The 12,785-nt window shown below is 39.1% G+C and overlaps 1 protein-coding gene across 1 annotated transcript in view; it reads left to right on the forward strand.

The window, feature by feature from the left end:
• The window catches only part of LOC110075430 (glutamate decarboxylase 1), a 38,457-nt gene extending 31,644 nt beyond the window's left edge, over window positions 1–6,813 (forward strand). The window contains exons 13-15 of the mRNA XM_072998523.2: window positions 1,033–1,140; window positions 3,777–3,866; window positions 4,295–6,813. Of these exons, the coding sequence (XP_072854624.2) occupies window positions 1,033–1,140; window positions 3,777–3,866; window positions 4,295–4,468 (372 nt within the window). The 3' untranslated portion in view covers window positions 4,469–6,813. The remainder of the gene's footprint in view (window positions 1–1,032; window positions 1,141–3,776; window positions 3,867–4,294) is intronic.
• Window positions 6,814–12,785: the final 5,972 nt, after the last annotated feature.

Below are 12,785 nucleotides of genomic sequence, written 5' to 3' on the forward strand. Positions count from 1 at the left end.
TGGGGGAAGCATTCAATAGGGTTTTAAAGTAAAAAAAATGAATCGACAAATTGATTTTTTGATTCTTCAGGAAAAAAATCATAAATTTGTAATTCATGATTCGTCAACCTTGATAAATCACTAATCAAAACAGATCATCATTTTTTCTGATATGTTCCCATCTCTACTATTGGCCTGTCTTTACAGAACTGTTCTGTGGGATTCAGCCCACTTTACAACAGTGTTATTTAAATTTAAAGTAGGGCTTAATAACAATTTTGCAATGTACTATTCTGTGATTTTTTTTAATCATAGCACATCACAAAATTATAGTATAGCTCAGTGGTATAGGTACCTTGATGGGGAGCCAGAGGTTGGGTGTTCGATTCCCCACTGTGCCTCCTTGACAAGAGCTGGACTCAATGATTCATAGGGTCTCTTCCAGCTCTCCAGTTCTAAGATGGTGATGATAGTACTGACAATTATATCATATCATTAATTATGCAGCAAACTGAAATTTTGTAAGATAGCATGGTTGGCCTTAAACTTTCAGTTGTGGCTTGGTTTTTTCTCACAAGTGATTTCTCCAGAATAATTTACTATGCCGGCACAAGCAACTTTTTTATTAAAGCAAAGCAAAGCGTGCTGCTTATATATATACCGCCCCATTGTGCTTCAAGCACTCTCTGGGCGGTTTACAGTTTAATTATGCAGGCTACACATTGCCCCCCCAGTGAGCTGGGTACTCATTTTACCCACCTCGGAAGAAGGCTGAGTCAACCTTGAGCTGGCTACCTGGGATTTGAACCCCAGGTCGTGAGCACAGTTTTAGCTGCAGTACAGCGGTTTAACCACTGCGCCACGAGGCTCCTAAAACATTTGTGGCACATTGTAGTCATTCTCACAGGTTAATCTGAAAATGGACAGGAGAACAGATTAGATATCATTTTCGTTGTTCAAGCTGCACAGTCTGAGGAGACTTAAACACCCAGAGTGTTAAGTCTGAAAAAAAATTCTGTTCCTACACCCTCTTCTTTGCATAATATCTTACAGGGAACTAGAGGATTTGAAATGCATATCAACAAATTTCTAGAACTTGCAGAATACCTTTATAAGGAACTGAAAATAAGAAAAAACTACAAGCTTGTATTTGATGCTGAGGTAAGTTCTGATCAAGGACAGTATTTCTGGAGTACGTATTGAATCTGGTTATCTGCTTCTAAAACAGGATGGGCAAAGCTGGTTTTCAAGATGTTTAGGTACTGTAGCTTCCTGCCTACCTCATCATTCATTCTGCTGGCCTGGAATGATGGGGATTGTAGGCCGAAAACATGTGGACATCCTCAGCTGCCCATCTTTTCTCTTAAAGTAACTGATTCCAGAAGTTCTCAAAATCCTGCTTTCAAAGGGTGATGTAGAATACGGAGGCATTTAATTGTCACAGACAGTTCTAGCATATTTCAGTTTTTCTGTATTTCTTTGTGTCAGGAGATGGAGATGTGATCTGTTTTAGACACATACACTCCAACAGCAGAGGCTTTCTCCAGCATATTCATGTGTTGTAGAGATCCATACATGATTCTGCTCTCTGCTTTCCATGGCCATTTTTCTTGCAAAGTTATAAACCCTGAGTGGGTTCATTAGGATTTTGAAGTGGTCAAGAAACAGGGTAGGTAGGCATCTGTATTTCTATATGTCAGTGTGAACCACAGAGTTTCATGGCTCCATGGGGACCAAGTCCCAGTTCCACACTCTCATCAAAACACCACATTGGCTCTCAAGTTCTGTAAGATTTTGGGAATATTACAAACAAAATATGAGTTAATGTGTCTTCCAGACAACACAAACGCTTTTTATATTTCATTTTAGTTGTGTCACTACCAAACTAAATTCCTTCACTTGTTTGGTGGAGCTAGTGCTTTTCCTGCTGAAAGAAGTTAAAATAATTATATTGACAAAACAGCAATGATAATACCATCATCTTCACCATTATTTATCACCAAGTTTTAAAAATTAAAAAAATCCACCACAACTTAAGTTACATCACATTTAACCATTATAGATTTGGACACTTATCACTTACCACCCAAGCATCAAACATTATCGTGTCACAGACTCTATGGAAATGCCTTGCTGTTCTTGACTGTTTCTAAGACTTCATCTATCCGAACAACGAATAAATGTAATGGCACAGTCTATACAGAGCTTTGCTAAACACACCCTTGCTGAGACAAGACTCCTAAGGACTCACCCAGATATATTTGTACAAACAGATGCAATCTCATAATAAACATGCTGACAGATCAGATTTTTTAAATTTAGTCCTAACGGAGTTACTGTTTGTAAAGATTCAGAATGCCTCTCTTTGGGCCAATATAATATGAGGATGAACCTGCTGTCTCATGTTAAACTTTACATCCAGAGGCTAATGGTTCCGTATATATAGCTATACCTGTACCTCTGTGAGAGAGTGCGTGCATATTGGTAAGCAAAAATGGTACCAAAACCCTGTAGGCTATATTTATATATATTGTGTTCATGATCTCTGGTGTAAGAAAGCCAGGCTAGTAGGAAGCTGTATGTATATGCATGCACACTAGCGATCATGGGCACAAAATGAGGTGAATCGCATTAGTGGATTGACAAGTGACAAATACTCTTAGCCTATAAACATTTATCTCTCTCTCTCAAGGATTAACAAGCTGTTTCAGCTGTAAAGATTGTATATCACCCTTCCAATACATAATCATTCACCTGGTTATCCAAGGTTCATAGACATACTTTTGGTAGTCTCATACTGTACTCCTATGAGACTGAGAGCCAGGAGGAGCAATTCTGGCTTCTAAGGGGAGTTTCTCCAGCATCGGAAGTTGAGGGGCAGATGGCAAGTATATATGAGGTGTGTGAATCAATGGGGCTCCTGGGGCTCTAAATCCTGCTCACGGTGCTGCTGATCTTCTGTATATGGGGACATTTGAGTGCATTCATAAATAATTAATCTTTAGTCATGAATTGGAATTGCAGCAAACTCAGTCCAAGCCAGATTTTTTTTGGACAAATCTGTGAATTGCTTCTGACATATTTGTTGATGTTCCAGTGGATGGAGACCTTTACAGTCTTGCCAGCAGCAGAGGGAGCTTTTTCCATTAACAGAAAAAGAGACCCATTGTGGGGCTAAAGTCATAGAAATGGAGTTTCTGATAGAAGAAAACATCCAATCAGCTTTTAACCTTGAGTGTTAAGTAGAGTGAGAGCCAGTACAGTATTGTGGATAGATGGACAGACTAGAACTCAGGAGATATGGGTTCAAATCTCCACTCAGTCTTGAAAATCCACTAGGGATGACACTGGTAAAACTACCTCTTAAATATCTCACATGCCTTGAACACGCTATCAAGGTTGCCATAGGCTGGGTCCAACTTGATGGTATTGTGATATATACTGAAACAGTATCTATCACAAGCAGTTAAATAAGATTGTGGGAATTGCTTGTCAGTCATCATACTAAATCTTTATTTGGAAATCAGTGAACTGAAATACCTCTTACATTTATATACAGGAAAACTATGTATTTGAAATAATTTTGTTGGGGAACTCAATAGTAACATCTTACTGTAAAGAAGGACCTTTGTTCCAAGGTTCAAGTTTTATATGCAAAACTAGAAGGATTATTTAGAAACTGTCCAGGTAGATTCAATAACAGTGATGAATAGCATTTGTTCTTGGGAATTGATTAATGAAGAATATTCGCTACATACAGGGATATTTAATATTTTCTTTTACACTCTATTTTAAAGCCTGAACTCACCAATGTATGTTTCTGGTACATCCCACCAAGTCTTCAGCAGATCCCCAAAGGACCAGAGAGACAGAAAAGACTTCATCAGGTAAATCTTCTCATGTACTATTGGAAGAAGGACGCCTGAAACCAGAAATACTCCCTTCTAGGCAAAGCAGGTGAATGTAGATGGCTGTGAACGGTGACTTCAAACTCAAGTTTCAAAAGTCCTTGCGGTGTGTGTATGTGGATCATTCCTTGCAGCATGCTTAGAATTTTTGCCCCCTGTTCTTTAGACCAAAAGCCTGCCAATTATAATGGATAACATGATAGACACCTCTCACTTCACACGTCTTCAAAATAACATCATAGATGTCTCCTACGTTATATATGGCTCCAGTGTATCAAGATTTTTCTTAATTCTTTAATCCTGTATCACTGCCATGGATCCCAGTAATTTGTTTACACAACCACCTGCTCTTCTGACTATTTCTTCTATTATTCCAGAAAATAATTGTCATTTGTATATCTGCTCAGGTTGCTCCAAAGATAAAAGCAAGGATGGTAGAAGAAGGAACCATGATGGTTAGCTATCAACCTCATGGGGACAAAGTGAATTTTTTCAGAATGGTCTTCTCTAATCTGGCAACCAAGAAATCTGATGTCGATTTCCTCTTGGATGAAATTGAACGGCTTGGGAAGGATTTGTGACAGCTGCCAGGAAATCTCCAAAAAGAGAGGGGACCAACTCTCTCCGCTCCCAAATTATTGTTCTTTGGAATGCTTCACTGAATTTTCAGCTCCTCTTTTCTCCCAACAATTTGGGTGGGAGCAGGGAGGCAAAATGAAGAGACTTGCAAAAGAGGTTGGGAAGATGGACAATCTGGATGAAATGTCATGTGTTAATGACAGCAATCGTGTATAAAGTATGGAACAACACATACGCACACACATTTAAGTGTCCTTTGTCTGCTCATAGCAGGGCAGGCGTTGTCTCAACCAGGCTTGCCTGCTGGCAGGTGTATCTGCAATTAGCCACGTGCCACTGCAAATTGGAAAATAAAAAAAGATAAAGAAAACAAGGAGGGAAAAATCACACAAATAACCCCTTTCATGGATGGCAAAGAAATTCATGAAGGTACAGGTGGGGTTTGGCACAGCATGGATTCTGTGAAACTGGGGAGCATCAGGGCACTTAGGAAAGGGAGAAATATTATTCAAACAGATATTTTTGCCAAAGATGCATGCCCATCTTTCTATGTAACTACACACAAATACTGAACTTACTAATATATCACATTATTTGAGGCGGGGAATGTGTGTCCCTCTGTGAGCCAGCTCACACCCTCGCAGTGCTGTCAGATGACAGCTTCCATGGCCCCCCACCTTCTGCTCTGCTGGCTAAGGCTGATAGGAACTGTAGCCCAACAACATCTGGGGATGATGTGTTCCCCCTCTTCTATCCTTGCTTTGCTATGCAACTTTTGGACAGATGGAAATCGGCCTCCATCAAGGAGGGGGAAAAGAAACAACAACAAAAAAGTCAGTTCTGCAAATTGAGGGACAATATAGTGGCAGAATAAATTGGAATGTTCATAAACTGTCTTCTGATGATAGAAGGCATATGCTCATTCACATTCCACTTGAGTAAAGTGTTTTGCATCAAAATGTCCATTTCATTTTGTTTACTTTATCTGGGTTCTGTCTGATCCATTTCTACTTGCACATAAATAAGCCTCAGTTGTGGATGGGATTATGCACTGAGTTAAGACTTTATTCAGAAGCCTTTCAATTTTTTTCCTGTACCCATGCAGTGTCCACAAAATAAGAATTTGGTGAAAAGCAATCGTATTTTCCAGCAGAAGTACACAATCTGGTTCACCAGAATTTCAAATCTCCCTTTTTTCTGAACATGAAGAATGCTTTAAGGTTGCAATCCTATGTCCAGTTTCAAAGAAATAAGAGCCAGAAGTATGTAATAAGAATTACATGGTACATACTTCTGAATAACTATTTGTAGGACTATACTATATTTCCAGCCCAGTACAATTAGTTTATGAAATAGTTGCTTCTTAGCTTCAGAATACTGTTTCCTGACAAAGACAGGATGAGATCTTTATATCATTTTCTGAGATATTTAACAAACTTGAATGCCAATGGATAGATAGTGCAGTGCAATATTCCACTATCTTCTACTTGGGTCAAAAGGACTAACAATGTCAGTCAAACTGTAAACACATGCTCAAGTTGTTCATTGAATTATGTCAGCATTAAGTAGAATAAGCATTACGATGGGCTGGAGAACAGTTTTTTCTGTAAATTGTGTATGAATAACGTGTTTTTATATTTAGATAGCTGCAGAAATCTTTATCAATTAGAAAATAAAAGTTGTGTTTTGTTGATACCGATATTGGGCATTACCAGCGTTGACTTAACAGTGACCTGAATCAGCATAGAATGGGAAAGGGAGAATTCAGATTCTCTACTGAAATTATATAAATAGAGTGTATATAATTCACTGCTGCTGAACAGCATTACAACACTGTTGTTGTTTAAAGGAATGCAGAATAAATTGGAATGTCCACAAACTGTCGTCTGATGATAGAAAGCATTTTTGATTCTGCAGGATCCTATACAGAAAAAATGCATCTCTCTAGTTGTTATTTCTCTTCAGTTCTTTTGGTTGATAAGAGTGTGGGACTTCCTAAAAGTTAACACTACAGAAAGTCATCCAGTGTTCTTCATCCAAAATTGCTAAGTTGCCCTGGAGGTTAAGTCAAGCAGAATCTGCAGGTTCAGAGGAATGTCATAAATATTAGTTTATTTCATTCTTGCTAGTGAGAACAAAAAGTTATAAAATGTTTCTGTCCACTGTGTGTGAAATTCTGGGACTTTTTGCATTTGACTATTTGAGAGGGGTCAACAAATCCTTTGAAGTGATTTTATGCAAACCCCCAACAACAACAAAAAACACCCTCCTTCTTGTGCACCCCCCCCCCAGTATTTTACTAAAATCTTTGTATTTTGCACAAATAAAAGGAGTTTTGTTCAAAATATTTTTGTGCTAAAAATAGCCTTTCTTTTTAAACTAATGCTGATGCTGACAGGAAAAAAAATCTCTAGTCTTCTCACTTTCATGCAGGAGCAAAATGTCTTTCAGCAGGTGAAAAGTCGTTGTTGTTGTTTTCAGGAAGGAATAAATATGGGAGCATTCATTACATCCTTAGTTCAGCAGGCAGCCTGTGGAAATCTGGCAGCTTAAAGTATGACAAGAGTTAGCTTCACACCACATTTTTAGCTAGGTTAAGTGTGCCACAGTTATGACCCCCATGAACTTCCCACAAGGCCGCCATGATTAATACCTTTAAAAATCCCAATGAATCCTGCTCATAGATTTCATATCACACTTAGTCGGGCCTTCAGAGTTGAAAGCCAAAAAATAATATTACTTTCTTGGTCATTCTTTTGGAGAATAGTAAAAGGGTACCAGAGGACAAGACCATCATGACTGTAAAAGAAGGAAAGAAAAGAAGGAAATGGAAGAGTGAAAGTAGAACCAGAGGTCCACCATCTGAGGCTCCGGAGCCACAAGAGGCTCATGTCTGCTCCTCAAGGCTGGTGGCACCCTGTCCAAGTTTTTACCACACCCCAATTGGTCTTCTGGGTTGCAGGGGCAAAAATGCTGTTTCCTAGTTTCTGCTAAGGAAGTGCAAATGTAAGCCATATTAGAAATGGCCTGAGTGTAGGTGGTTGCCTCAGGCATGTATTTGGGTCTGTGTATCCATGTTGGTGCACGTGTATATGCATGTGCATATCACCTTCATTTCTCAGAGGATGCAGTCTAAACTGTTGGGCATCCCTGGCGGAGACCCATCTTGGCTACTAAAGTGAGCTTAAGATCCACCCCTTCAGTCCCTCATGGTGATTTCTGTCTGGATCCAGCACATTCTTTGAATTGCCCTTTGAGGCCCTGGAATAGGAAATGCTCAGGTATACTTGCCGATACAGCAGGAGAGTTTCAGATGCCATTCTTGCTGAAGCACCCGATGAGGTTCTGCAAGGAGAATCCATACTGCATGGAAAAGGTATAAAATAAATTGAGGATGAGCTTTTACTGCTTCTCTAAACTGTCTTTCATCCTCGCAGGTGATGCACGCTTCCCTTGGGCAGCCTTTTTTTATGGTCTTATGAAACTTCTCTGAACAATAATGACTCACCCGTATATTTTCACATCTGTGTTCTGCGTTATAAAACATGTCAGTTCAAATTTTAGTAATGCTTTTAATGATTATAGAAGCCTCAACTGCCTATCCAAACCTCAAGGGGCATGCATATTATGATTCCCAACAACATCTATTGCCTTTTTGATTTGATTTGTTGAGCTGAGTTAGTATATACCAATTTTTAATATGCTCGTCAGATCTTTCAGAGCATCAAGCTCTTAGATACTGAAATCCTATCCATAATTATTAGTAAGGGTTTGGTTGTGAGGTGTAGAATTGTTCTCTTGGAACTCCCAAAGAAATGGCAGGACAGCATCTTCTGGGTTAATTATACTCTCATAAGAACAATTACATAAGTGTTGGCAGCAAATTGCAGCTGGTTAACAGGATTCCAACTGCTCTCATGTAGTTCAGTATGCAGAGATATTTTCACTAGACTATGAACCTTCATATCCACTGTAATTGTTTTTCTGTTTTTGTTACGAAATGACTGTGCTATCACAACAGACTTACCATTAACACAAGAGTGGGGTTTTTTGTCTGTTACTTCTCTTGCCTGACTTCATTGTCTATGTCAATTAGTGAAAGCAAAATCACACACACACACACACACACACAGAGAGAGAGAGAGAGAGAGAGAGAGAGAGAGAGAGGTGTGCACACATAAAGAGACAGACACAGACACACAGCTTAGAACATGGGCTGCCACTAGTGTGAGAAAAAATGAGAAAATTACACATTTGGGCTGTAGCATTCATTTTATGTATAAAGCAATCTTATTGATGACTGTTGAGGCTGGCAAAGGAAATGTAATGGTTTTATTTATTTGTTGCATTTTAGCCTTTCTTTCCCCAGAGCAGTATGCCTCACCCTGCAATCTCCTCACAGCAATCCTGTCAGATTGACAGAGTGTGACTGACCCAAAGTCAGCAATGTCCAAGTGGGGATTTCAACTGGAGTCTCCTCGTTCCTAGTCCGACAGTCTAACTGTAGAACCATACTAGCATTTTGAGCTACCAGTATGTTGCACCAGCTCCCCCCTCCACATTGCCCTCAATGCCCTGCGCCATCGACAGAACTGTTGCACACATACAGACATACAATCGTACGCACCCATCTGGAGAGAATACACATGGGGCAGAAACAGAGCCTGCTGGCATGACACTGCAATCTGCATTACATGTATAGTTTTATTCCTTATGGAGTGAAGTCTTTTATACCCTCCTGTTCAAAAAAGGTTCAGGATTGTTACCAAAGCAGGAGACCTAAAGAAGAAAAGAAAAGAAAAAGAGTGTGGTATCCAGGTGTGTCCTTCTGCCATTTAGTCCCCTGTGTGTGTCCAATGCCTGCCCCAGTATATAGAGGGTTGCTGGGGATGAAGGTACAGAGAAACACATATAAATTTGTATTTAGCCATGCATCCATCCATCCAGTTAACTATTTATCCATCTACCCTATTTCCCTGAAAATAAGACCTAGTATGATTTTTCAGGATGCTCGTAATATAAGCTCTACTCCCCAAAATAAGCCCTAGTTGAGTGAAAGCCCGCCCTCCACCATTGTGCAGCAACCAGAAGATGACAGGACTGTATTTGAATAAATGTAGACTGCCGTACATGGGGGGGGGGAGACATCCCCTGAAAATAAGCCCTAATGCATTTTTGGAGCAAAAATTAATATAAGACCTTGTCTTATTTTCAGAAAAACAGGGTAGCTTAAAATTAGAATAAAGAAACCATGAAACACTGATGTGTCATCATGTAAAGGAAGAAACACAGGGTCAAGAAACCAGAAACCAATAAAACCACATGAAAAGCAGGAAAAAAACCATCACTAGGACATGGGTCTCAGAACAGGGAATTCCAAAGTCCAAGTGCAGTCATTGAATAGGCCCAGTCTCTTGTTGACCTTGCGGTGGCTCACCTCACATTTGAAAACCAAATGTGTATAGAACAGCCTACACTGTTCTATCCAAGAAAATATATCCACTCTCTCACTATGTGTATTTACTATGTATATACATATATTCTTGGAACCCACTACATAGGGCTATATCTTATTCCTATGTGTGTGAATTTGTGTGTGATTTGCTGAAATGTCTGCATGAGGAGGGCCTTTAGTTGAGTCTTTGTTAGCTGCTTTAATAATCTTCAGGCCTTCAAACTGTTCCCTGACATGTTTATTATTTCTATGAGTTTTATCCAGTTCTTTCTTTTACTTTCTGAGACCAAAGAAATTAATCACTGGCCAACTAAAAACTAGTTTCTTCACTCAAATTTTTTTTCAAATGGTGAAGAATAATTATTCATTTGGATGACTATTTCTGATGTTAGTCCTTGGAAGTAGTTGGCTTTTCATTCTTGGGGTATCAACAACTGGGACGATCTTTTCACGGCCTTGACAAACTGGTCATAGGTCTCTGGGATTGGATAGATGTTTGATTTGTTTTGTCCAGTTTTGTATTGAACTCCTTCCAATTGGCTTTTTAGAAATTGTATCTCCTGCAGATTGGTACCATTGATAATTGGTACTGTTGAGCTGTGTATTCAGAATTGGGATACAGACTGACTCCATGTACTGCTGAACTATAAACTCACTAATGAATATCAAATCTTGGTTAATGTCACATTGCCATCTTCTGCTATGGGAGGTTTGCTATCAAGAATAAAGGCTAGTTGGATGGTTTCTGCCCATTTCAGCATCACCTCCATTGTTATCATGAAGTACATATCCACCAGAGATTGAGCACTAAAGTCTCTGATTATAATTTTTATGCAAAAATTGGCTAGGGTTTTAAAGTAAAATGTTACATTAGGTGGCTTATAAACAGAGGATATTGTGCAATTATTTAGCTTTATATTATTATCTCTATATAATCCTGTTCTGTGACAGCATTAGGTGAAATTTGGTGGTCTTGTTTTACTAATGCAGCATTTACATACTGTCTATGAGGTCTCTCAGCTGCAAGTCTCACACCACAGTTTTAGAGCATTGCTAATGGTTGTCTCTGTGTTTCCTGAATAAAAAGTATATCACAATCAGATATCTAGAGAGCTGATTCAGTAGCTCTTCTTTAGCTATAGACATGTTAATAGAGATCTTTATTAATTTTGGCCCACACAAGGGTCTTTTTGGTATTGATGGCCAATTGTGGCCAGTATCAAAGAAATTTAGGCAAAGTCATGCACTCTCCCATCAAATGGTGTTTGTACAGTGTGTTGCTTTATAACGGTGCTTCTGAAGTGGAAGGATAAACCAACCGGTGCTGTTGCTGCCCAAGAGACACCCAAAAGTGTTTATATTCTTTGATTCTTTCTGTGACACCACCTGGTTATTTTATTTGCTTGATTGTTTTAAAACTTTTCAAACTGCATGTTTACCCCAAAGAGAGTTTCAGGGCAACGCATAAGAAGATTAAGCATTCTGTGCAATAAAACCTACAAAACAACCTGCCACAAGCTGAAGTCTACACATCAAGACATCTGGCTAAACCTCTTCTCCTTCACTTCACTCCTGGCCTCAACATCCTTGATACTTACTGCATCCTTATTCTGGATCCCAGTAATTCCCTTTTCTATCTTTCCCATGTACCCTCTCTTTAAACTGTAATGGGGTTTGGGTTGACACACAAAAGCCTGCTGTGCTGGAATAATGAATATTGGCACAGTGGGGCACAAATTAAATAAAAGACCATCATACATTCTGCTGATCCAGGTGCTCCTTTTATTTGACCATAAAGAGCATTTCAGTGTATTGTTCCCTTGTTTGCTTTACAGGATGAAAATGCATAAAGGCCCTGTACTAGGAGGTGCACAGCACTTGAAAAGCTGGGGGTTGAATTCTGTCAGCAATAAAAGAGGTCACTTGTTTGCTGCAGCTAACAAAGAGAAGGCATAATAATATTGCTTTATTTGTACTTTCTTTGTTCATTTGTGACATATATATTCAGCCTTTCATGCTCTTTGTGCAAGCCAGGGAACTTATTAACTGCACTTCTTATTCAGGGCTTGGGAGAATTTTGTTACAAATTCTATTTGAACGGTGCAATGTTTTTTTCCTGAGGGAGGCATCCCTTTCCATTAATTTCCATACTAGCAGGTCACGCTTTCCTCGGGTAGTCACTGGCACCTCTCTGGCACCTACACCTTTAACTTAGGAGATATTAAGGAAAGCCACTTCCAAAATCTCCACCAAGTATACAAGGATTGCCTCTTTTACTTGGCAGCAGTTACAACTTCCTTACCCCAAGCTGGTACCGTATCTTTCTTTATATTTAGGTTCTGAGTGAGTGAAAAGAGCTTTTCTCATTCAGATAGTCTCTTCGGTTTTCTGTGGAAATCAAAGAGGTGGGTTGAGGTGGATGTAGTGCTTTCTTATTGTCAGACTTCTTCATACCTTCATATTTACTCATAGGGATTTTGGTTCTGAACAACCAACAAAAGGGTTTAATTTAGGAAAGACAGGCAAATGACAGGAAAGGAAAGATAAATTCCAGAGTTTATAAAATAAAAAAATTCAAAATGATGAATATATTCTTTTAAATTATATATGATTATACTGAAATTCAAGCCAATGACTTTCCACAAAGCACACTTTCACTAAGGGTCCTTTCAACTCTTTATCACAAGGCTATCACAAGTTCTTCCACAGACCCTTACTAACAGACTCTCATAAACAGACTTCTCAAAACAGGCTGTCTTAAGGGAGTGACTATGTCCATGAGTAACACATGAATTGCACCACAAGTGCATGTGGCACAGTTAGATTCAATATTTTTCCCAATGGCTACACGATGCACAGCTACA

Source organism: Pogona vitticeps, chromosome 4 (genome assembly GCF_051106095.1).
Source record: "Pogona vitticeps strain Pit_001003342236 chromosome 4, PviZW2.1, whole genome shotgun sequence".
Classification (NCBI taxonomy): domain Eukaryota; kingdom Metazoa; phylum Chordata; class Lepidosauria; order Squamata; family Agamidae; genus Pogona; species Pogona vitticeps.